The sequence below is a fragment of the Talpa occidentalis genome, unplaced genomic scaffold (genome assembly GCF_014898055.3).
Source record: "Talpa occidentalis isolate TD23 unplaced genomic scaffold, MPIMG_talOcc4v2.1, whole genome shotgun sequence".
NCBI lineage: Eukaryota > Metazoa > Chordata > Mammalia > Eulipotyphla > Talpidae > Talpa > Talpa occidentalis.
In genome coordinates, this window is record NW_026555331.1 from 22554795 (window position 1) to 22582015 (window position 27221).

At 33.0% G+C, this 27221-nt stretch overlaps 1 protein-coding gene across 4 annotated transcripts in view; it reads left to right on the forward strand.

Moving 5' to 3' along the window:
* The window catches only part of CSMD3 (CUB and Sushi multiple domains 3), an 831873-nt gene that overhangs the window by 699445 nt on the left and 105207 nt on the right, over positions 1 to 27221 (forward strand). For 3 of the 4 annotated variants that reach the window (XM_054692020.1, XM_054692021.1, XM_054692022.1), the window contains 6 exons: positions 6444 to 6557; positions 7071 to 7166; positions 8750 to 8953; positions 19838 to 19962; positions 23485 to 23581; positions 25339 to 25443. In XM_054692020.1, the coding sequence (XP_054547995.1) occupies positions 6444 to 6557; positions 7071 to 7166; positions 8750 to 8953; positions 19838 to 19962; positions 23485 to 23581; positions 25339 to 25443 (741 nt within the window). The remainder of the gene's footprint in view (positions 1 to 6443; positions 6558 to 7070; positions 7167 to 8749; positions 8954 to 19837; positions 19963 to 23484; positions 23582 to 25338; positions 25444 to 27221) is intronic. The other variant, XM_054692023.1, reaches the window with a different exon arrangement.

The following is a 27221-nucleotide window of genomic DNA, read 5'->3' on the forward strand; positions in this document are numbered from 1 at the left end:
TCTAAACACTCTTTGATTTGAATCTGCTATATTTTTCATCTATTGATAGTGTTGGTGTGTTTCCTTTGTGCTATGTTGGTGAATAAAATGCAAGTTGAGCAAAACGGGTTATTTCTTAAAATTTTTTTGACAGAACAACCAACCAGATGAGCTCCTCGTATAACAAAAAAATCTCTAGAATGCAAAAGTATAGATTTTGCAAAAGAAATAATAGGCATGTTGATAATCAAGCTGAGATCTAATGGGTTTTTGTAATATCTTTCTGTACTTTTTCTGCTCAGATTCTCTTCTGTGTGGAACTCTTTCTTTTATGACGGAATTTCAAATCACTGCAACAGAAGCACACATCAAGGAGAGGGAATAAACAAAGGCAAATATCTAATACCCTCTTACCTTGTTCCCCTTTGCTTAGCCTACATAGAAAATTGTTACTGATATTTTCTTATCCCAATCAAAAAGACAGAATGTAGAAAAAATAGTTTGAGATACATAGCTATTTGGAAATTGTAAGACAAATGAACCTTGATTAAAAGAGCTGGAATACTCTTCTAACCGAATCAGTTCCATTATGTGTCTAAATATGTATGTATAAAATACAGGTAATGGGGCATCCCCTGGTGGTGCAGCGGTTGAGCGCTGGGCTAAGAAGCTGTCCACAGCATCTGTAGTGCCGGTTCGATCCCCGGCAGCAGGTGAGGGTCCCACATGGCGCACAGACCTCTCCTGCTGCGCCTGCTACTCCCCTCAGCAGTGTACTTAGTCAGTCTGCCTGTTCTGCTCCCTCCTCTGGCTCTGGTGAATTCTCTTACCCTCCCACGCTTCTGACTGTACCCAGTGCTTGTATAAATAAATAAATCTTTAAAAAAAAATAGAATACAGGTAATGAAAAAAAAATCCTGTATAACAGCAAAGTTAAGTTAAATTTTACCTATCAGTGTAGTTTCATTCTGCATTGGTAGCACATGTGAAAAGTTCAGTTTTTAATAATAGTAACTAGTATGTATCACTATATCTCAAGCACTATTCCAAATGTTATGTAAGTATCAATTTGTGTAATATTCACATCAGTCTTTTAAGATTGTTTGGATACTTTTATTATCTTTATTTTACAGTTGAGGAAACTGAGGCATGGAAAGCTGAAATAACTTTCCTGTGTGGCTCATCCTGAATTTAATCCTAGAGAGTCTACTTCAGAAAATGTATCCTTAAGTCTTCAGTAGACAGTTTTAAAATGGCCTAATAACATTTTTTTAGCTCATGCCAGACCCCATAGATTGGTCATTCATATATATCAGTCCTTCTAAATCTGCCCAGTCACAGACAATCTTTAACCTGCTTTCTCACTCTGTCATGGACCAAAGAAACTGTCATTTCAGTAACTTAGCACCGTAATTGATAGGGCATCACCCACCTGACTACCAGAACTTCCACTGCCTAGAGAGACCTCCTTCCCTAAATTCCTCCACTAAATTTGAACCCTGTTATGTCAAAGCAAATTTGAATCAGATCTGAATTTTGCACCTCTTAGACTTTTTTTTTTTAATTTTATTTATTTATGCATACAAGAACTGGAGTATAGACCAGAGGTGTGGGGGGGTGAGAGGATTCACCAGAGAGAGTGGGGAACAGAACAGGCAGATCTACTGATATACACTGCTGAGGGGAGCAGCATGCAATACAGGAGAGGTCTGCTGCACCATGTGCATTTCTCCCTAACCGGGGATCGAACTTGTGCTGCAGTGGCTGCCAATAGCTTGATAGCACTGTCTTTAACCCCTGCGCCACCAGGGAGGCCACTTAGACATTTTTAACAACTCACCACTATCCATAGAAGTGGTTAGATCAGTTCTGTCAGCAAGACCCAGTCTGATGTTGGACTTTTCCCTTCTTACACTAGCATGTTATCAAAAAAATCTGAATTATTTCCTTCTGAGGGTAAACAAAACTGACAAAACAAAATTGAAACCCTTCTTTATTTGCATAAACTCAATTTTCATTTTTAATTCAATAACTCCAATCCTAATCATCGAATAACAATAATCATGTCAGTGTTTGTTTTATTATCCTCACTTAAAGTTAATTAATTGCAAAATCAGTGAGCCTCTGTATAAGGTACAAGCTAATTATTTTGATGGCACAAGAATTAAATGTAAGTTCCAAAACATTCTGACTTATTTAGGCAGTGGTACAATATTTAGCAAAAACAAACAAACAAACAAACAAACAAAAAAACACTTTAACTTCTTTGTTCTATCTATTTATATTCTAAACAAATGCAGCATCCCTTTGGACAGTGAACCATTTAGAGAATCCTGTCACACCCCAGACAGCCTAGGTATTGTTTTCCAAAAGGATGTTTTAGACTGACTGTTGGTCTGCATGGAGTATTCTGTAGTTAAGCAATGCTAATGCTCACATTCTTTATCCCAGGCATTTCTCATTATTTATTGACCTCACATCATTTGGGATGGCTAAATTAAACAGAATGGACAAATTCTCTAAAGTTAAATGAATGTGACCAAGGAAGAAAAGATATGATAGAGTTTGCTGTAGAATAAAAACCAAATGCACTTTGAAGCTGAGCTAAATGAACACTCAGACCATGCAAATCTTCTCAGTAATTGAGCCCTCCCTGCCTCATTGTCTTGGTTGGATATAATATTGTAAGAAACTAGATGTTAAATAAACCTCAATCTACAAAAATTTAGATGTTAAGTAAACCTATTTCTACAAAGAAAAGTAGATATGCATACTTTGTCTAATTCTAGATTTATTTACCCTTTTTTTAAAAGGTTTATTTATTCATGCATATAAGAGCTGGGGGATAGGCCAGAGGTGTGGGGGTTGAGAGGATTCACCAGAGACAGAGTGGGGACCAGAACAGTCAGATCTACTGAAATACACTGCTGAAGGAAGCAGCCAGCAAGTCAGGAGAGGTCTGCTGCGACATGTGGGATCCCCTGGCCAGCCAGGGGATTGAACTCATGCTGCAGAGGCTGTGGACAGCTTCATAGTTTGTATCTTAACCCCTTGCGCCACCAGGGAGGCCCAGATTTATTTACTCTTATGGGAGTGAATGAACTGGGACAAAATTTTAAACTTAAATATCATACCAGTATGAACTAAATTAGATATTGCCCCTAATTAAGTAATCTAAGCAGATTATTTGAGTAATATTTAACATCTAAATCGCAGATTTCTTTAAAATACAGTCTGAGACTCCTGAAATGTTGCCCATAGATTTCCTTTGAATAATGATTTAAATGACTAGCACATATTGATCTGCATGAAGATATGTTTTGAAAGTACTCTGCTGATTCTCTGTAATAAATTTAATTGGCTAACCTAACATAGATGTAATATATATATATATATATATATATGTGTGTGTGTGTGTGTGTGTGTGTATATGTGTGTATATATATATATATATATATATATGTATGTATGTAGAATAAAGGTAAACTGCCACCGGAATGATGCAAATACAATTAATGTGCTCTAAGAGCAGCAAATCCTTTCTGTATTTTTACATTTTTAAACTTAGTACTTAGCTTAGTTCTTGGCATATCATAGAATCAAATCAACAAACATAGCTCAAACTGAAAAGATAAAGAATTTTTTTAAGAGTGCATAATCATGACTTCCATACACTACGAAAGAAACATGCATCAAAACTTTTATTTAAGTCATGAAATAATAAAGGAACAGTTAAATGTTCTAATGGTTCAAAATAAAATTAAAATATCCAAATATAGTTAGATGATAGATAGATAGATAGATAGATAGATAGATAGATAGATAGATAGATAGATAGATAGATAGATAGGAGGAAGAGAGGCAAGCATTATGCCATGGTTTCCATAAACACTGGTGTCACTGGTACTAGGAATACCAAATGCACACAAAAGTATACTAGACAATATCTTGCTTACTAGAGAGCCAGCATTCATTTGTCTTTTGGTTCTCAAAGTCTTTCCCATGTTTTTATACATCAGTCTCAACCATGCAAAGGGTATAGTTAGTGATTGAGAACATGTTAGAAGCAGAATGCCTACTACTGTCTGAATATATGAGCACTAAGGAAATTGATAAATTTATAGACTGAATGGGGAAACAAACAAAAAGGTTACTATTTAGTTCTTGCCTATCAGAGAAGGGGGGATTTGTTTCAAGATTATAACATCTGTTTAGTGAGACAATAGTTAACTTGATAATGTATTGGAAATTATGCCACTATTCAAGAGTTCTAAGTTCTGCATACTATTAAAAAAGCTTATTAAAATGTACTTGAAAATTTTGTATTTGATGTGTTGATTATTCTCTCAGAATAATCATTTTTCTAATAAAAGTTATTTGTAAATTTTCCATTGGCCACATTAGTGCAGAATTATGTCCAAATTAAATGGAAGTAACTTACTGTTTGCTTAATAGCAAAGATTCAGTATGTTAATGCCTGATCCTCTACTTCTTCAATTCTCTCTACCTTCACTTCAGAAATACTGTAACAAATTACAGAAACATGTTACTAACATTACTCAAAATGACATGCCCTACAGTTAACTTGATGCAAATAAACGGTGCTAATGGCAATATCATTATAAGTTATTGTCTTGACATGTACAATTACAGGTGACACAAAATACTGGGTGTCTATAGAGAAGTAACAGTTAAAAACAAGAGTCCATAAGAGAATAAAAAAAGGGGGGAGTTATTTTCTTTTTATAAAAAAATCTTAGATGATTATTATGCTTTTTGGATGTTTTAGATGTTGGCTGTAAATGTATTGGTTTGCTTGGAAATTGGACATATTTCCTAGTGGAATACTTGAGGTATTTAGGCAGAAAGAGCTTAAGATACTGAGTTTCAATGTTTTCCTTATAATATCCCTCAAAGATATAAAGAATAATATCTGTCCAGTGCCTTGTTGAACTCTGGATTTGATTTCATAAATTTCCTTTGACTAGACTCCGATTTCTTGGAGGGGAGGGAGACAGTTAGAAAATATATGGCAGCATCTGAATTATAATAGAATTTTTAAAGATATTTTGAAAACAGATTATCCAAACACCAATCTAAGCAAATGCAAAAACAGAAAACAAAATCCTTAACATTCTTTAGATTATTTTAGAAATAGCTTGGCTATTTATGGATCGCTTAAATGTGGGTCTCTTAAAATATGGTATAGACTGAAAATTTTTCATATGACTTGTAAATCATTAAAATAGTTGGCAACGCGTATCTGATTTGATAGAATCATACATTTGTTTTCATGAATTCTCAGATGTGTTTAAGGAGGATTGCTTATGAAATTGAGCACTTTAATGTTCAGGAGTTGTTCAATGCAACAAACTGTCTGCATTTATTTTCTCTCACAAAGAACTGGACTGAGATCACCAGCTTATTTTAGCAGGCCAAAAAAAAAAAAAAATCAGCTTAGCTTTGTTTGCAATATTTCATGTTTTGTTCCTCTGTAAAACTTGGCATGTTTCAAATGAACTAGCCTGTCTTCACAGACACCACCAAATGAGGACCACAATCTTGATTTAAGGTGCAGAATACGAAAAACTTTAAATATACATATATATGCAATATATAGTTTAATTGCATTATTGTGATTTTAAATTTATAAAAAGTTACCTTGTTTTTGCATTATTTAACTTGCCACAGAATCATATTCTTTTAAAACCCACAATTTTACTATTTTCTATGCTAGAACAGGTCCTTCTTTTTTAAGTTAGAGTTTTGGAAGTTTCTGCATGCAAAGTTACTATATAATTCAAGGACAAATACAAAGTGAAGTAAAATAGAGACATTTAAAACTCTTGGTGAGTACTGCAGTCATCCTCTCAGATTTTATAATATCTCAATTGCTGAGGGATCATAAATAATATTTATTTTGACAGAAGACTCATAACAAGTATATAGGAACAATTTTCAACTTATAATGTAAATAGAAAACTTTATCTGGAAAGTATCTCACTGATATTTTTCTAAGTTAAACTAAATCCCCTAAATTAATACTTTGCCTATCTCATCTAAAAGAGGAGAAAAAAATTAGAAAAAGAGAAGAGAGTCACAAAGTGAAAAGAATCAATATACCAATGAGAAAATTAAAAAGTAGCTATTAAAGTATTAACCACCAACCTCATGATTTCTGATCTAAATTAAATGTTATAACCACTTTATTTTTTAATAGTTTTCTTAATATTTCATTGTTTTTAGGCCATGGTCATTAATTATTTCATGACCTGAAATACATATGTCAGGAATATGAACCAATTGGCACCTACCCTCTTTTAAAGGTAGAAGAAAGAATGATTATTATATTGTAATACTTTGTTCTCTCTCTCCTCCTCTTTCTATTTTTTTTTTGTTTGTTTTTTGTTTTCGTTTTTGGATGGTTGGTGATTTGTTTGCTTCTCCTGGTTCCTGGTGATCAGTGGTGTTTGGCCAGTTTGTATTTTTCCAGACATCACTCCACGATGTTGTTGAGGTGTATGATGGGCCAACTCAGCAATCTCCTCTGTTATCTTCCCTCTCAGGATCCCATTCAGGTATCCTTTGATAGAACTGCCATGCATCAGTTATTGATTAAAGACTGACTTTTGTTGGTATTGTAGTGAAAGTTGAGATTTATATCATCCATAGTAGAAATAAAGTAAACTGAAAGTAGAATCACTCTTTATTAAAAAAAAAAAAAGACTATAGACACAATTAACAGTAACACAAAAGCTTGAGAAAAATATATACCAAATATTTTTTTTGGGGGATTGTAACCAAGTAAATATAATATGAAGTCACATAGTCTGTGATATTTAATGTAATATAAAATATTTGAGGATTCTTTAAAGACTGAGGCAATATGTATCCAAATGTAATTAAAGCCTTCCAGTAAAAAAGTTGCAATTAAAGCTGAACCCAAAGAAAATATATTATCAGTGGTAGGATATTTTAAAAGAATTTGATGGAACATTGACAATTTCAAATGACAGTGTAAATTATTATAATTTGTTAGGTTTACTGAATGAAATTATTTATGATATCTTAGTGTTTGTTTTGTTGAGTAGGAGAATCACTTCCACTGAGTTCAGGTAATCAGATCACAATTCGATTTACTTCAGTTGGACCAATAACAGCTAAGGGATTTCACTTTGTTTATCAAGGTAAGTGACCCTGTAGCTTAGAAACACACTAAGGAATAATAATAAGTTTCCATGCAATGTTCAGAGTTATTGAATGATGAGATCATCATGACCATATAAGAGATATTAGAGTTGCATTTTTTTGAAACAGTTTTGTCCTCTCCCTTTCCCTGTCACTACAGCACCGTTACTTTGACCCCCAAAAAAGATCAATTGCTTCCATCCTCATCCTCAAGTTAATTGTATGATTTTCCTTCCTTCCAACATATTGTTTTCAAAGCATTGTTTTCTTTTTTCTGAAAATTCCTCTCTCTTTACATGTTCTATTTTCCTCATATTCTAGCACTCTAATGTAAAAATGTACACATTTTTGTGTTGAAGTACTTAGACATGCCAAGGAAATCATTACTCCATCCTACAATTTTAGTTTCTCATTTTCTTAGGGGAATCAAACTTTCTTCATGGCTATTAATAGTTTGTGTAATTAAATTTGGTTTACACAGTTAGTTTTTCACCTTTTATAGATAACCTTCCACATTTTCATTAAACTAAATTAAGAGCTATCATTTGAAAATACTTTGTGTGCAGTACGTGTGATCATGTAGTATTATCAAATGTATCTTGAACTTTATTCCTAAGAAATTTATAGATATTTGTCATTTGATATTCTTATTAATTCTTTTTATCCCATTTACAACAATGGCTATAATATTATGATGTTTGGTTTATGATGATATTCTCTCTGTAAACAATTTGTTGTATTATGAATTTTAAAAGGCACTGTAACAAATGGAGTTATCCTTATTCAAGTCACACAAGGGAAATTAATCTATTTGGAATTCTTCATATCATTTCTTGGACTGTTCTCAAATTCTTTAATCCCATCTGTATGTGTTTTAAAAAGAAAAAACATCCTGTTATCATTCTATATTACAAACCAAAAGGAAAAGTCACAATTGAAAGATATAAGTAAAAATCTAAGAGCAATTTCAAATTTGATACTGAATGATTATTAAAGCAAAAAAATTCTATTGTTGTTAATCTGTCTGACTTCTTTTCTACTTAGTCTGAGCATAGTTATTGTCTTCAATAACAGACAAATTTGAATGACATGATATGAAATTAAGTGTTGTGTTTGCTTTTTAAAGTCTGTGTTTTTAAGGACCTGATATGGAAAGAAAAATGGAAAGAAAAATGTGATGTTTCCACATGTAAACTGGCACAAATTTTTGAACTTTGTATCCCAGTTTGAAAAAGAATTTTTTTTTCAATTATCCCATACATTAAAGTACCTAACTCATGTTGCTTTGTTACATTGGTAAGAGTTTGATTAAAAATAATAATAAAAAAAAAATCTTTAGTTGACTTTGTTTAACAGACCAAAAATAAAACATTTTTAAATAAAAAATTTTGATTAAAATAGCAATATTCATTTTAAAATTTTTTGTATGAAATTTAAAAGTTTAGGCTTTATTCAGTCTGTTAATTCAAGTTCTGGTAAAAAGTGAAGATTTTTTTTGAAACCTGTTTTAAGTAGTTAAAATGTAAAAATCTATATTTCTCTATAAAATATGAAATTAAAACCAGTAATTATTTGTATACAGCTGTTCCTAGAACAAGTTCTACACAATGCAGTTCTGTACCTGAACCAAGATTTGGAAGAAGGATTGGCAATGAATTTGCAGTTGGTTCATTGGTTCTCTTTGAATGTAATCCAGGATACATTCTCCATGGATCCATAGCAATTAGGTGTGATACAGTTCCTAACTCTTTGGCCCAATGGAATGATTCCTTACCTACATGTATTGGTGAGTATATTAATCTCTGTTTGTGATTGCACATATTTTATATCAATATTATCTCCTTTTCATTTTTAGTATGTCTATTTCAGAACTATTGATTATGAATTTTTTTAATTATTAATTATGTTGTATCTAAGTGTGTAAATTACAGTGTATATTGAAAGCAATTGAGATGTAATGTAATCAACAAAAACTATTTTGTGTTGACCTAGCTGTTTAGTTTCTCACATTTGTATGGATGGAAGCATAGAAGCATATTTTCAATACCACAGAATTTAAATGACATTAACTGAATTATTAAGCATTACTGTTCTTTTGAAATAAATGTCACTTTTCATTTTTTTAAAGTTATGTAAATATGTAATGAATTTACCAATTTGTAATGATCATAATAATGGATTTTTCTGAACATGTTACTCTTATCAAACAAATAAAAAATCATTAGTAAATTAAAGCTATTTCTTTCATCTGTTATATACAAATATGTATAAAAATATACAAATATCTTTCCAATCTTTATGTATTTAAGTGGCAACACTTTGAATGAGTAGAATACCCATGGTTAGTCAGAAATCTCATTTTTTCAAACTTTATTTCTGCAAGACTCTAATATAAATGACAAACAGAACATATACTTGCTAAAATTATGAATCTATAGCCCTGCTAGGTTTTTTGAAGTATGCTAAACATTTCTCAATCATGAAAGAGTACTTTTGAATCTTAAGACATTTCAGTACTGATACAGTGAATTTTGGTTTTTGTAGAGTTCCGCATATGTGAAAATTGCTACCTCTCAAATATGCCTTAGAGGATATTTGGAAATTCTTTTCTTTTTTTTGCTATTACATAGTAGTAAATTAAGGGTACCAAAATTTAATCTCATGTTGAGAAGTGTCCGGAGCCGCCTGGAGCATGCGCCGTGTTGCGCAACACACGTGCCATTAATTAGTTTTCGCTTTACCGTTTTGCCTGCTGAGAAACCACAGGTGTTTCCTATTAATCAAATGAGACTGGGAGGTACGATGGGAGGAGCTACCAGGATATAAGAAGAGAACCACGAGAAGATCAGGAGGTTATTGCGAGAGAGGTTATTGCGAGAGGAGCAGAGAGAAGGTCAGGGAAGGTAGAAAGACAGGGAAAAGTAAAAGAAAGGAAAAGGAAAAATAAAGAAGTAAACGCTAGTGTCAAGTTGTCTCAAGCCCCTCATTTCAATCCTCAGCCCTTCTCTTTTCGTGCCTACGAATCCCGCGGGTCGGAACAGAGAAGTAGTTCTAATGAGTTGAATTCTTTCTTACAAATGTCGTATTGTCTGTGATTTATAAAATATCGGCATGATATTTTAAATAAAAGATAAGCATATTTTGATTTTATCTAAATAATCTCAAGTCTCCATTTTTTGAAAGAGACTTGATGTGTTTCTGTACCACATAACATATTCATTTTTAAATATATACATTAATTTTAAAAATTACGCAAAATGAAATTAATTATACACATTAGTAATTTTTATGTTTAATTTTAAAAACAATTTTTTACCATATTTTAACACATGTTTAGCATAATGTTAACTTGTAGTCCATAAGAAAAAAATAAGTATTGAAATTTTGAATCAGGAAGATGTACTCATTTCTACTGAAAAAAGAATAATGATAATGAACACACTAATAGGACATGTAATTTGTATAGGACATAACTGCTCTAAAAAGTATATATTTTGTTCTCCAAATCAGGACATTATTAATAATTATGCTGAGAAAATGGGATAAACTGAGACTCCCATGAGTAAAATGCAAGGGTGGATGGTCAATTGCTCTCTCCAGTAACTCAATAGCTCCAAAATAAATATGCCTACTATATTTCCCAGGGAATTTTCCTTATAATCCAAAATTTTAGTTGTGCCCCCTAAAATTGAATACAAACTGTATTTATTATTTCAGATGTTGAAAACCATAAAAAATAATAATTTAAAGCACTGTAAAGTTGTAAATCAGTCTTGAACTTTCTCATCATTCAGATAAATAACCAGAATTTATGATATGATTACCATTGCTTAACACTTACTATTTGTAGGCTCCATGCTGAGTAATTTAACTGCATCTTTTATTTAATACTCACAGCAAACCTATGGAGCAGTTACTCTCAGATTTTTGAGAAAAATAAGCTGAATTTTAGGGAGGGAAATCAGTTCCTTTTATTTAAAATGTTATAGGGATCAAGTGGAGGCAAGACTTGAAATGATGTTTTTTATTCCAAACCCCAACCTAAATGAAGAACACTGAATCAATTTGTGTTTTCACTTAAAAGCTAATTATTCCCCAATTATATTTCTGCATCTTATGTATAGTGTAGAATTTCTGTCCTTATTAAAATGTATTTTGACAACCCGTAAGTAAAGGAGGAAAATCTCTATACTTGATATTCCTCTTATTTTGTACCTGGCATAGAGCTAGGGTTAATGAAATAAGCCAATCTTCCCCTTAGGCACTGTTGTACTCTCAAAAAGACAAAACAGAGAATGTTCCTCCTTCTGAGTCACAATATATGTTGTCTTCATACTCATAAATAGTAATAAATGAATTATCCCAAACAAAACTAACCATAAATGAGAGAAATATTCCTATACATCTATGCCAAAATTAGTTATCCAGTATGCATAAAATGGAAATTACATTTTTTAAATCACTTTAATAATTAAGGACAGACACATGATACTAATAAATCTCTTCAATCTGAAATGTTTTTTTAAATGTTTCTTTACAAAGCAGGCAGACCTCTCCTGCCACCTGCTGCTCCCCTCATCAATATACTTCTTCAGTCTGCCTGTTCTGCTCTCCACTCTGGCTCTGGTGAATTCTCTCACCCTCCTGCGCTTCTGACTGTACCCAGTGCTTGTTAAAATAAATAAATAAATCTTAAAAAAAATTTAAAAAAATGTTTCTTTACAAAAATCAGGAATCAATCATTATTTCTGCCACATTTTTCCCAGTACTTTTTACATAATTTCTATGTCACTTTTATATAGATTTTTATAGAAAATATCAATACCATATAATAGGTTACCAGATACATAGTTGACTTCATGTAATCTCACATATATGATTAAAATTCTTTTGAGATAATCACATTATAAAAACAATGATATTATGATATATGGAAATTCATAAAATAACTCATTAATTTTTAAATATTATTGGATAAAATCCATATGTATTTCTAGTTATAATGTTAAATAACCTGAATATACAAAGTACTGAAGTATACATCTATGTTTCTGTTTGTAGATTTATCATGTTAATGTTTTAATTAATGAGGGAAATTGTAAAGAATAAGGTAAATCTGAAGAAAATCCTCAAAGCTGGGAATTATAACTGGCTTTCATCCTAAAGATTAATTTAATATTAATAAATATATTGGACTTTGATCTTAACACTGAATTGAAGTATCTGATTCTGGAATTACATAATCTCTTTGATTTTCAATTCCTGTTAAGATAAAATAGGAAAATAAGAGTAGTTCCTCATAGGCTTATTGTGGCTATTAAATGCTTTAAAGTCCTGTCATTGTTCTTGGAATCTAGTAAATCCTCAGAAATTAAGTTGTTTTTGTTGCTGCCAGCTACTGTGCCATAGAGTCAGGAAAAAAGAATCTAGTTTTAATGACCTAGGATCCAGATATAGTATTTATATAGTGGTGATAGTGGTGTGTTGATTTTCATTTGTTGATATGCTATTTTAATAACACTTTAAAGTTATTATATGTGAAAAAATCTTCATCAGAAGGTTGTTGCAACTTGGAAAAAGCTAAAAATTTTCTAATGCTAATAATTTAGGGTTCTGTAAATATAAGCTTTTATTTTGCACTTAAAATTTTTAAGAATGGGCCTCCCCTGGTGGCGCAGCAGTTGAGTGCTGGGTTGAGAGTCTGCCTGCAGTCTCTGCAGGGCCAGTTCGATACCCGGCCACCAGCAAGGGTCCCACCAAAAAAAAAATAATAAAATAAAATAAGATAGGCTTTGGGGAAAATATAATGATAATTTTCTAAGGAATAACAGTAATCATTTGTTTAGAACATTCTGTTTGTTAGGGCTGTGACATTTCTATCCACTACCTGAGGTGTTTAAGGACAAATGGTTAGAGAAGAGCAGGCTTAAACAATAGGCTAGTATAATGACTTGGATTGTTCATTTGCAAGGGTATCAAATAAAAATAATGATTTCTGCAATTCTAATTGGACTTGACAATATATATTCAAATGGGGTTTTCACTCTGCATTTTCATCCAACCCTGAAAAAACATTACATTACCCAAAAATATGCTGTATCTTTTTCTCCATAAAGATATGCAGATGAGGCAGGGTTAGAAAGAGGAAAAAGAATGGGAAAAAAAAAAACAAAAAAAACTTATATTGAAAAAAAAGAAAAATGAAAGAGTAGTTTAGAAGAAAAGAAAATGAGAGCAAACAAGAGAATATTTGTGAAGAATGCATTGGTTTGAAATTACCTAAACTATAACATAAGCCTTTTTTGCCTAAAACAGAAGTCCCCATTTTATATGATTATCACAAAGCTTCTTCATCTAGAAATTATGTCAGTTGGTTGATTTGGTAGTTTTTTTTTGTTTGTTTGTTTTTTTGCCATTGGAAATAAAAACCCATTCCAATTAAAAGGGCATACCATTTGACTAATGAGTCATCTTAGTAAGGACAGGACATCCTACCAGCGCTAAAGCCTGTAAAAGGCTTTCAGACTGCACCCAAGTCTATTACTGACATTGAACTTTAGGAGTAAGGCTGGTATCTTCATCTCAAAGAACTAGAAAAAGAAAAAAAAAAAAAACAAAGCCAGTAGAAGTACAGAAATAATAAAAATTGGAGCAGAAATAAATGAAATAGAAATCAAAAAGACTGTCCCAGAACATCAATGAAATCAAAAGCTGAACTGACACCTAATAGGTCTTCAGTAAATATTTGTTCAATGAATGGATTTTAGCAAATAATTGTGATAACATTCTGCATTTTTGTAGAGGTTGAAAAACTGGCCCTTTCCCCAGTCCTGGGCCCGTGTATTTTCAATTTTAGTTTTTTACCACACGGTGATGCTCTTGATCATTTATGTGCTTAGACCTATACAGCCATATGAAGTTTCAAACTCTTTGAGAATGCCTAGGAGACATGCAACAGAAACAATAGATTTACATTTTAGTGGATAATTCTGTTCTGAGAGAGAACAAATTCACTATGTATACTTTACAGTTTAGATATTATCTCTTACAATCTATTTACAGGATTTTAGACCTGATTGTATTTTCTCTGCCTTCACCAGTCAATGAATGCTTAGTTAACAGCTTAAGCCAAGTGAGCATTCAATTGAAACCAAAAGAAAACAGCTTTCTGAATTCCTAATGATTTCCATATCAATTGTACTGTTTCAGTTCTTATTACTGCTATCAACATTTTCATTTTTTTGTCATAGCAAAACACAGTGAAGTAGTTGGTAATTTTGCAAAAACTGACATACTGAAATTAAACCATTGACTCAGAAGCACCCCTGTCATACTTGGTATGTGAATTATGCATATAGTTAAAACAGTCAAATACTAAGTTAAGGGATCCACAAATTTAAATAACCACTATGTTAGCAATATTTAATAATCTTGTAAAATTGTGTTATATCAAACCATTCTTAAGTAAATTACAATAAAGTACAATAACATTTGATAAGAATATTGTATTTGCAACAAAGGTATACCTGAAAAATATGCCAAAAAGAACTGAGTTTTGGGCCTCCCTGGTGGCGCAGCGGTTGAGCGCTGGGTTGCGAAGCTGCCAGCAGCCTCTGCAGTGCTGGTTCGATCCCCAGCTGCTCCCCAGGTCCCACATGGCGTGCAGACCTCTCCTGCCGCCTGCTGCTCCCCTCAGCATTGTAGTTGGGTCCTTCCGCCTGCTCTGCTCCCCTCTCTGACTCTGGTGAACTCTCTCTCTCCGCCCTTCTGACTGTACCCAGTGCTTGTATAAATAAATAAATCTTAAAAAAAAAAAAAGTTTTTACTTCCAAATATGACCTTGTTACACGTTACATTTTTAAAAATGTTTGGTCTCATAAAACCCCAAGCTTTCATCCCTCTGATACTCTGTGATTCAAATAACCCCCTGCAGTACTAACAGCTTTGACAATATATTGCCATAGGCATAAGTACTTCTCTTAGTGGGAGGTCTCTTTTGAAAATCCCTTGAAACTGCCACTTCTCCTGTCAGGCAAAAAGTCTTTAATTAGCAGCTTATACTACTACCTTTATCTGGGTTTGTTTCTTCAAGTCCTTTAGAGACCCCAAAAGAACTGCTATTCCTTGTATTCATTCCATGGCAACAACTATTGATTACATCTTTTCTCTGATTGAGAAAGAAATACTTAAAGAAATACAGACAATATCTGAATCCTCATTCATTGATGCATTTATTCGCCCATCCATGGGAATGTGATTAAATAATGAATAGCAATCATTAGCATAGCATGAAGCACTAATAAGCTATGTGTCATTCAGTATGAACACCAACATACTGAATAGGTAGGTAATATTATTATTGCCTTTTTTAGACAGTAAAATCTCTATGGTTTAGAGACAAGAGTAGAATTAGGATTTGAACCCAAGCCTTATTCTAAAGCTTGTTCTCTTAATCTATGCTATATTACATAAAAGTGATCACAGGGGAAGCATAATTTATCCTTTTAAAAATAGGGGAAAAGATCAAGTAATATATAAAGGAAGTGAAACCTGTGAAACACCCTGTATGTGGTAATTCCTGTCTGGAAATATGTTATATTTGTTGGTGATATATAAAAATGATTATGTGGAATTAAATATAAATATGGACTGTTTAGGATAATACTGGGAGGAAGGATTGAGGCAACCTATAATCACATCACATAAACAAATATACAACCATTCATTCATCAACTTATTTAACAAGCACTTATTAATATTTACTGTCAATTATTTTCCTAAGCACTGAAACATAGCTTCAAACTTCTGACGTTTATATTTTAGTAGAAGAAACTAAACACTTCACTATATATATATATATATATATATATATATATATATATATATGCACACCAATCTTCTTTTAGAACATTGTAAGTTTCAAGGAGAAAATAGGGCCAGCCATTGGAGATTAGAGGAAGCCATCTAAGGCATGCTGCTGTTTAAACCCAAATGAAATGAATGAAGAGAAATACAGAAATACAGAAACATACAGAAATACAGAAATACAGAAAAGTGTGGGATGTGAGCACCTGGATAGGCTGTGAGATGGGACAAAGATCTTGATAGGCTCAAGCCACAGCAAGAATCCCAGGTATCTGGAATACAAAGGATTAGATTTCAGTGAAACAAAGCAGAGGCCAAGTCATATGGAGTATTTTTTTTTTTAAGATTTATTTATTTATACAAGATCTGGGGTACAGACCAGAGGTGTGGGAGGTGAGAAAATTCACCAGAGACAGAGTGGAGAACAGAACAGGAAGATCTACTGACATACACTGATGAGGGGAACAGTGGGCAAGACAGGAGAGGTCTGCTGCACCATGTGGGTAGCTCTCTGGCAGGCCAGGGATCAAACTCGTGTTGCAGAGGCTGCAGATAGCTTAACCCCTTGCACCACCAGGGAGTCCCTCATATGGAGTCTTGAAGGCTCCAAAAAGTTTGAATTTTCTGTAATTCATGTGATAATTCTTTGATCAAAGGAATAATGTGATGTTAGTTTCAAAAATATCATTGTGGCTTGTATAGGAGGATTGGAGTGGAAGCAATAAGACTGATTAAAAGACTATTACAGTACTAGAGGGGAAAGATAATGATGATTTAGATAGAAAGTTTATGTTGAAATTAATAAGAATTGGTAAATTTTAGGAAGTAATTTTTAGAACTAACAAAGTTTAGCCATACTTTGAATATGGATATAAAGGTGAACTTGATTATAAGAAAGAAAAATTAAGTTCAGTCCTAAGTTTTTGACCTAAGAACTGAATGAATGGTGGTGACATTCATTAAGATGAGAAAAAGTGTAAGTGGAAGAAAATTCAAAAGTATTGTTTTGGATATAATGCTTACATTTTATTAGCTATATCATTGCAAAACTCCTGGCAAATGTCATGGTTAGAGATAAATATCTAGCAGTCATAGTATTTAGATGATATGGAAACATGTCATCAAAGAGGGATAGTAGCTAAAAAGAGAAGATCACCTGGGAACAAGTCACAAAGTGTTACAACATTCAAAGGAGAGGGAGGAGGGTAAGAAACAGCAACAAAATTGTGGGTGCAGCCAGTGGTATAGAAGAAAAACAGGAAAGTATGGTTTCCTAATGGTCAAGCAAAGAAAGTATCAAGCTGGATGAAGCCATAACAGTGGGATATAATTGCTCATAAAATTAGTAAATGCAAATTAAGAATTGAACATCTTGGTGATACTATGATATTCTTAGCATAATAAGAATATTCTGGTGACTTAGACATGGTCATTTCAATGGGGTAGAAAGAACAGAATCTTGATGAAATGGACAGAGGGATTAAGTCTCAGTGCTAACCACTGAGGCCTGATTCAATCCCCAGCCAGGGAGATAACCCACTTATGGTGCAGCAGACCTCTCCTATCTCGCCCACTGCTCCCCTTAGCAGTGTATTTTAGTGAATCCACTTGTTTTGCTCCCCATTCTGTCTGGTGAATCCTCTCACCCTCTTCACTTCTGGTCTACCCTCCAGTTCTTCTATGCATAAATAAACAAATCATTAAAAAAAAAAAAAAGAAGAAGAAATGGACAGAGCAGAAAATAGAGTTAGAAAGGAGAAATAACTTGTGATTGTAGCAGCATGGAAGAAAATACTGGAATGCAAAGGAGAGAAGAATTAGAATCTTGGCATAGAAAACAGAATTCCAGACAAAAACTTTATTGTCTTATCTTCTCAGACTCAGTCTTTTGAAAGATATTAACATGTAAAAATACTATGGAAATATAGCATGAATTCAACTATGTTAGAGCTATACAGGAAAGCACCTAGTGCTGGGGGAAACTACTGGGTCATTTAACATGCAGGAGAATCAGCAAAGGGTTAGATAGGTAACATCAGCATTCAATGCCCATGGATGGTAGGTGTTATCTAGGTGTAAGGGGAAACACCACGCTCCTATAGTAAGGATATATAAACTTAATAAGCCGGACTGGGATCAGGGGTGGAATGGTGAAGTGTTGGGAAATTCTGGGTACATATAAGCCCAGAGATAAAATTAAAGGTTACTACAAGAGCTATAGTTATCTGTGGGGTTAGGGTAATGGAAATATATTTGAAGGACTATAAGTAATGAAATGGTGTGATCAAATATTAACTTTCAAAAGGTCATTTTGACAGTAATAGGGGGATAATATTCTTTGGAAAATATATCAGCCATAGATCCATCCATTGAGATGATTAATATAGTAGCCTAGAATGATAGTTTAAGGTAGTTACAGTGAAGATGGAAAGGGATAGTATCTCTAAAGTATGTTCTTTAAACTCAGGATCAGGTGTCAACTGCCTTTTTTTTTTCTTTTATCATTCTTATTATATTTTTGGCATACTAAACTCAAATCAGTCAAAACTGTTATTTTTATGAAAGCTAAAGCTAAATTCTTCCTGACCAATTTAACCTGAATCTATATATAACCCAATAAAATAGACTTGTAAGCAAATAAAATAACTTTTCCTAAAAATACATTCTCACACTTTTAAAATATTGTAGCATTTTTTTTTTGAGTAATTGCCCCAGATTTTGGAAATCATTTCTGAAAGTCTTGGTATAAAATTATGTCATTCACTTTTTTTAAATTATTAAAAAGATGTGTAATTCTATTTCACTGAACTGGAGAAAATACCTAGGATCACAGTTCTATTGGGACCTAAATAACCATAGTTTTAGCAAAAGAAAGTGCTAGCTTCTCTATATATGTGTTCTCCTATCACTATTTTTTTTTTACAAAATCTCATTGGAAATTATTTCATTAACATCTCACAGATAATGTATCTGAGTTTCAAGTCCACTATCACACAATAGGTTAGATCATGCCCAGAACCACGCTGATACTACTAGTGGTGTGAACATTTTATTTTCAAATTAGATTCTTCTGAAAGTCATAGAAGCCTTTCTTGACTTCTGATTAGGTCTATGTACTTTCCTGTAGTTGTTGTACTGGGCAATAACCAACCTAGTGCCACATTGAGTAACTTCTATTGAAGAACATAGACTGAAATCAAACTACCAGGATTCAAATCCCAACTCATTTCCTACCAGCTGTGTGATCTTGGAAAAGTTATTTCATCTCTTACTGATTCCATTGCCTCAGATGTATAACAAGGACAATAAATATTTATATTATCATTGGGTTATTAGGGGACTTTAATGAGTTAAAATATGTAAAGTGTTTAGAAAGGTGTCTTGAATATATCATACTCTATTAGTGTTATGATCATAATATAATTGTTATCATCATAGTCATTAATTCCTCAAAGGATGCATGAAGGGAAAAGTAACAAATAATGTAAATAATTCTTTAAATAATCTATATTTTCCATTTTGCAGGCAAATTAACTTTTAGTAAAATAATTAAAATGATATGCTATTTTGTATTAATTATAATTATGGTATGATTTCCTATGTGCTACACCATTATTATTTTTTTAAGTTTTTATGTTATAGGAAGGCAATTATCATTGTTCTTATGAGTTTTAAAAAATAGTATGATTTTGTCATGTTTGCAATTCTGGTGTATTAATAGGATATAAACTCTGGCCTTTCCTCTTATTTTAATCCTTTGCATTAAAATGAACTAACTTCCTCTCTTGGATCACTTTACTTTTAGTGCCCTGTGGTGGAATTTTAAGTAAGCGCAAAGGGACTATTTTGTCTCCTGGATACCCTGAGCCTTATGACAACAATCTGAATTGTGTATGGAAAATCACAGTGCCAGAGGGAGCTGGTATTCAAGTAAGAATATTTAATTTTTTCTTCTTTTCATTGTAAGTTTGAAATTAATCATTTCAGAGATGACAGGCTGCATATTATTTCTAAAAGTTTAGCCAGTGCTTTTGACTGACATAGTTGACTTTAGTAGAAAGATAGTTATTAATTTTTTAACCTGTAAGTAATAAAAAGTCGATTCAAGATGGCATGAGCAATAGCAGAAATTTCTTCTTCCACACAGCATAGGATAGTATAATAAGATGACTCAAAGGTGGTTTATTTCACAGGTTCAGTTGTGTTATTCTTAATAAATGTTATTTCCTCCTTTCTGCTCTACCATCTTTAGCATGTTGTCTTAATTCTTGGGCTTCCTCTCTCATGGTCTTGAGATGTATGCAAAAGCTCTAGGCATCACAGCCTTACATAAAAATGGCCATTAACTAAAACAGAATATCTCCACCTTTGTACTTTCACAATAATTAAGAGAATTTTTTTAAGAAACCTTCTAGAAGACATTCTCTCTTTTCCTATTGACTAAAGTTACAATTATATACATCCCTAAGTCATGCATTGCACAATAACAAAAGATTTACCGTGGCTCAGCTAAAACAAATTAAATAAGTACCTGGATCAGGCAAGGGGCTCAATTTCCTCTACTGCAGGCAGCTCTGAGCCATTCCCCTGGTGATCACTGAGGACTTATAAGTCATTAAATCTATCGAATTGCTCATTGTGTTTATTCTGTCAGGAACAGTATCCTGCAAGTTTCTTTTACATTCTTAAAACTTGTTTCCTTCTTAGCTTTCATATCATCAATACTCTCAAGTCTTAAATATTTTGTTTTCTACATTTGTAGCCCTGTCTTACATCTAGAATAAAGGGCTTATTCTTCCTCTTCAACTTACTGAATATGTTGTTTGTGAGATTCTATGGTCTTTGTTCATCTCACCTTATATTATTCTCTCTGTAGCTTGTTTATTTTTCATGGCTTCAGCTACCATTATGTGTTGATAATGCCCAGAACCTAAATCATAGTAGACAATCAGAAACCATTGTGTTTTTGTTTTTGTTTTTTTAATTTATCCATTTCATTTATACAAGCACGGGGCACAGTCAGAAGTGTGGGAGGGCAAGAGAACTCACCAGAGCCAGAGCAGCGAGCAGAACAGGTAGAGGGACCGAAGCACACTGCTGAGGGGAGCAGCAGGCATGGCAGGAGAGGTCTGTTGCACCATGTGGGACCCTCACCGGTGACCGGGGATCGAACCATCACTGCAGAGGCTGCAGGCAGCCTCACAGTCCAGCGCTCAACTGCTGCACCACCAGGGAGGCCCAGAAAACATTGTTTTAAATAAAGGACTGGGCCTCCCTGGTGGCGCAGGCGGTTGAGCACAGTGCTGTGAAGCTGTCCGCAGCCTCTGCAGTGTAGGTTTAATCCCAGCCGGCAGGCAAGAATCCCACATGGTGTGGCAGACCTCTCCTGACTCACCCGCTGCTCCCCTCAGCAGAGTATTTCTTCAGTCTGCCTGTTCTGTTCCCCACTCTCTCTCCGGTGAATCCTCTCACCCTCCCGCACATGTGGCCTGTACCCCGGTTCTTGCGTAAAAATAAATAAATCTTTAAAAACAAACAAACAAACAAACAAACAAATAAATAAAGGACTAAGTGGCTCATGCATAACCCAGTCCTCTCAGCAAAGCTGCAGGCCATATATCCAACTGCCCATTGGTTATTTTCACCTGTGCTTGCAGGTATCTCACATTCAACCTATTCAAAACTGATATTATGGCTTTTAATCTCAAAATTGGGTTCCTCCTAAGTGGTCTGCCTCAGAATAAGCCCCTTATTCAATCAGTTGTATTAGCCAGAAAACTTGATGATTTGTCTCTGTCTCTTACTCTGCACAGTGAATTAGATCAGATCTGTCCTTCACACATCTCTGAAATATATCTGTTTCTCTCTAGGCACATATTTACCACTCAGGATTAGGTGATCATCAGGTTCAGGTCCTCATTCTACTTCAATCTGTTTCTCATAGGACATAAAGAAATATGCTAGCTCCAATGTCTCTTTTATTTATCCAATAAGCTCTACTCTAACTTTCCTCTATTATTTCTAACTTTTCATGCCTATTTCCTCTTATGTAAATACCCTCCACTGTGGTTAAATTGAATTACTGCCGGTTCCCTAAATCCACCTCATGGCATGCCTCCCCTACATTTTTACTAACGCAATAATTTCTCTTAATGGATAACCTCTCAGTACCTTTAGCTGATCTCACATGTCTTGTCCTGCATGAATTCTTACATTTTTTTAAAGTTGATGTGTGTGTTTTTTCTTTCTCTGGAATTAAAGGGAAGGAAATTCAGGTATGAAGAGAACTGATCATTGTTTAAAGGGGTGATGGTTAAATTACAGTCATGCAGCTTTAATTTTCATCTTCTTCCTGCCCTGGAACATTGCCATTGGGCCTAATGCCTGTCACACAGGGAGGGTACCTTTGCCATGTGGCACTCACACTGGAAAAAGGCACCAGCATTCACTTGAATGGAAGACTCATGATGGGCTATTGTGTGGATAAGAAAATTTTAATGAATTCACTTGTTATAATTATGTAGTGAATGAATATAGTACTTACACATTATAATAGACTGTACTGACAAAATTAATTTATTTAAATTATGTTACTCCTTTTTCTCCTCTAAAACTGTAAAATATTTAATAAAGACAAAATTGAATAATATCTACAGTTTGAGGGTCCTGTGGGTTCTTGCAGAAGCTCAAGCTGGGCCAACTGAAGTGCAACAAAGTAACACATGCCCTCTTTCTTTAAATAAAATGTAATAGACATAAGTGAATTATACTCTGGCATTTCCTTTAGCAGTTTTGGGGAACTTCATAGTGATTTGGTTATTATGACTACAATCAAAAAAGATAAGCATTAAAATATACATCCACAGTATCATTTTTGGTCACCCATACTGAGATTTATTACATTTGTTAATAGTAATTTTTCCAATAAAAGTAAAATAGGAAAGTAAACAAATGTTATGCAAACAAAGGAAAAATATAAATGGACTCAGGAATAAATCTAGTGCAAATATACATATATAATAAGGCTCTGAATGTTTGTAAATCATGAATCTGGCTTTATCCTAATAGCTAAAACATATGAGAAGACTGAATAAGTGACAAAATTTTAACAAAACATAAAAGTTAATCAGTTGTTTAGAACATGCATTGGAATTCCTGGCACTGAGACATTAGATTAATCCAAAGTTTTTAATAATGAGAGCACACTGAGATGAGTCTAGGAGAGGAAAGAAAAGCATTTTACTGAACACTGCTAGATGCCCCATAGATTTTTCTTATGAAAGTGAATTCATATAGGCCAGAGCCAAAATGGCAGAGATCAGTTCTGTTAATTTCTTAAGCACTACAGTGATATGGTCCAGGCTTTGAAGTCTCTTCTAGGAGGATAAATGGACTGTATTATATTTGTTTTAAGAGAAATATGTGTTTGTACCTGCAATTATTCTTTCATAGGTGCAAGTTGTCAGCTTTGCTACAGAACATAATTGGGATTCGCTGGACTTTTATGATGGGGGAGACAACAATGCTCCAAGACTAGGAAGTTATTCAGGTAACAAGAGATCTGAGTTTAATTAAAATACATATATAATTAGGAATATAAAATTATCTCCCTTTTTAAAGAACTCTATGCAACTCTGACTGGGTGGTTTTAATTTTCTGTTTTAAGCTATGTGTAACGAACTAAATTACAAGGTTAAAACTTTGAAAGCCTTTAAAGTAATGAAATTGAAATTGCATTAAAACCTTGCTATCTTCTTACTATGTGTAATTATTTGTTGATGTGCTTATGTTGATGGTAATATTTTCAGCTGAAATGTGATTCAGAAATAGTATGCATGCCCCTTTTCTTAAGAAAAATGAACCTAAGAGTTAAAAGTTAGTGCTTGCTAATTATAGTATATCCACTCAATGGAATGCTATGCAGCCATTAAAATATTATAGAGAGTATATAACAACATGACAAATGCTGCAAGGTTCTGTTAAGAGAAAATAAGTAGAATACAAAATTATTTCTAAGAAACAAATTGAAAACAATTAATATATATATATGTTCACCAAGCCCAGAAGGAAATACAAAATAAAAGAGAATAAATTAAATGATTAAAAGACATCTTCTTTCACATTTCTTAAGCTTTTTAAAGGTAAGTTATATAATAATCTAAGTTACTTTCAGCATCTAAAAGATGAAATAAAATTTTACTGTAGTATCAACTATTACATATATTTTAATGAGAAATATTAACTTAGCTACTAACTTACATGTTTCAGATATACTGAAAAAGTTTAAATGTTTTTAAGTTTTTAATAGATTTTTAAATGGAGTGTGTTAAACAGGTTTTTAGTGTCAACACTAAGGACACTAAAGAACACTAAGAAGAGAAAAATATTTGGGTGAGAGTGATTTGTTTTAGACATAAAATATAATTTAGGTATAGACTTAGAAATCTTTTTTGGAAAAAAGTCTCAGAAAAATTTTGAATATGCTTTAACTTATGGTAGATTAGTTTTAATACTTAACGATAAATACAACAAGAAAGAAGGCAAAAATGCTAAATAACAGCTGTCGTTTAGAGTGCTAGCTATATGTAAGATGTAAAAAAACCCTTTCTCATGTGATCTTATTAGCAGTTCTCACAGGAGATTGAAGTATAGAGAGATTGAGATACCCAAGTTTGTAGCTTAAGCTATGTAAAAAAATAAAATAAAATAAATAATTGAATAAATTAATTTCCTCCAGAAATTCAGAAGAACATAATAATGAATTTACTGAGAGACAAGGATAACACTAGTTCAGAAGGGAATTTTGACAGCAGTATAAGACATACCTGGTACATGACCTGATGTGGAATACTCATATGAAAAATCATAATGAAAGACAACAAACAGATATATCCTATGAATTTATACAGAATCTTATTGCTATACAATAAGACTCACTTGCAAAATTTAAAATTAAGCTTGTTATTGGTTCATACTTGAGATAATTGAAATCCATACAAAATTCAAAATGTTTATTTTTGGTTTCCTGCAAAATTTACTACTTTGACTTTCACCAGTGCTCTTTGCTTCTACCTACTTTTAGGAACAATATAAAGTGATCGCAAAGGTCCTTCTCTTTGGAAATAGTCAAGAACAGTAACATGAAAGAGAAAAGTGGGAGAAATATTTTTATTTTAAAGTTCTTGAAACACTTGATTAAATGTAATTTCAGTAATAACCTATTGTCTGATTAGTAGTTAACTTGTTTAGTTTTACTATAGCTTGTATTCTGTGGTAATTGATTTGTCTTTTCAAATATCTTTTCAGGAACAACAATACCCCATCTTTTGAATAGTACATCTAATAATTTATATCTAAATTTTCAATCAGACATCAGTGTTTCTGCTGCAGGGTTTCACCTTGAATACACAGGTAAATATAATATGTGCTGTTCAGGAAAGTAAAAAACAAGTTTATGTTAATTTTAAATATTACCTTTATGAATATAGAAATTAAATGCATTTTTTCAAAAGAAAAGATTTGACCATGTTTTAAATTTTTAAGTGTTCTTTCAGTTTCAAAATTACGTGTATAAAGTTCTGATGATTTTCATCAGAATTTATAGGGCTTTTCTTTTTTTTTTTAAATGTGGTAAGAAGCTATGATAAACTCTGTCCTCTTAACAAATTTCCTAAGTGAAAAATATAGTATTTGATTAAAAAAAACAGACAGGAGAGAAAACACAATGAACTATGGTGGAAAACTTTGGGTGCTTTGGTGATGGAAAACGTATGGTGATTACACATCTGAGGGTGGAAAGCCTATATTGTGGAAAAACAAACAAGGATGATTAAAAAATGCATAAATAAAAATTATATAAACTATATATATGTCTCTCTATACATGCATATATATGTGTGTTTATATATACACACTATATTATTGTTAACTATAGGCACTTTGATGTGCACTAGATCTCTAGAGTTTACTCATCTAGCATAGTTGATCCTTTATATTTGTTAGAGAGCAACTGCTCTGAGCTTCTGTAAAGCAATATTCTCCATTCTAATTTGATGAGTCTAAAACACCTCTAATTACATGAGGTAATTTAGATACCCCATGTAAGTGGTATCAGATAGTATTTATCTCCCCATATCTGACTTATTTTACTTAGCATAATGTCCTCCAGATTCATCAAGATTGTGGCATATTACAGGGTTTCTTTCTCTGTCTTAATACTCACTAGTACTCCATTATATCTATAATCTGTCTTTTCTATCCTTTCAACCATTGATAGATATTTAGCTTGTTTCCAGTCTAGATTATTGTGACATTCTACAAGGAACACAAGAGTGCAGCTATCTCCTTGAGATCCTGATTTCATTTTCTTTGCATGTATATACTCAGAAGTAACATTGTTACATCATATTTTGTTTCTATTTTTAATTTTTTGAGGACCCTCCAATAGTACTTATAGTAGCTGTTCCAATTTACATTTCCATCAGACATGTACAAAGAAAGGTTCCCTTTTTGCCACATCTTTACTAACACCTGTTATTTCTTGATTTTTTTTTTAATGGTAGCCATTCTAAGTACAATATTTCATTGTAGTTTTGATCTATATTTTGTTGATTTTAGTAATGTTGAACATGTTTTCATGTATCGGATTGCCATTAATATGTCTTCTTTGAAAAAAATCTCTATTCAGAACCTTTGCTCATTTTCTGTGAAGTTATTGTTGTTAGCAGCTATTCAGCTGTGGGAGTTCTCACTATATAGCCATGTTTTTTGTTGTTTTTTTTTTTTTAAGATGCATTTATTTTTGCATACAAGAGCTGGGGTACAGGCTAGAGGTGAGGGGGGGTGGGTGAGAGGATTCACCAGAGACCGAGTGGTAAGCAAACAGGCAGAACTACTAAAATACACTGCTTAGGGGAGCAGCAGGTGAAACAGGAGAGGTCTGCTTGCCATGCGGATCACCTACCTGGCATGGAATCAAACACATGTTGCAGTGGCTGGGGATAAGTTCATAGTGCTGAGACTTAACCTCTTGTTCCACCAGGGAGGCCCTATACATATCTATGGTTTTGGTTTTAATCCCTTATTAGAGGCAAAGAGATAAGCAATAAAACAGTCCTATAGATGTTTATAACAGAACAAGAATAGATATTTATAATAGAATGCACAGAAATGAAAAGTAATCAGCTCCA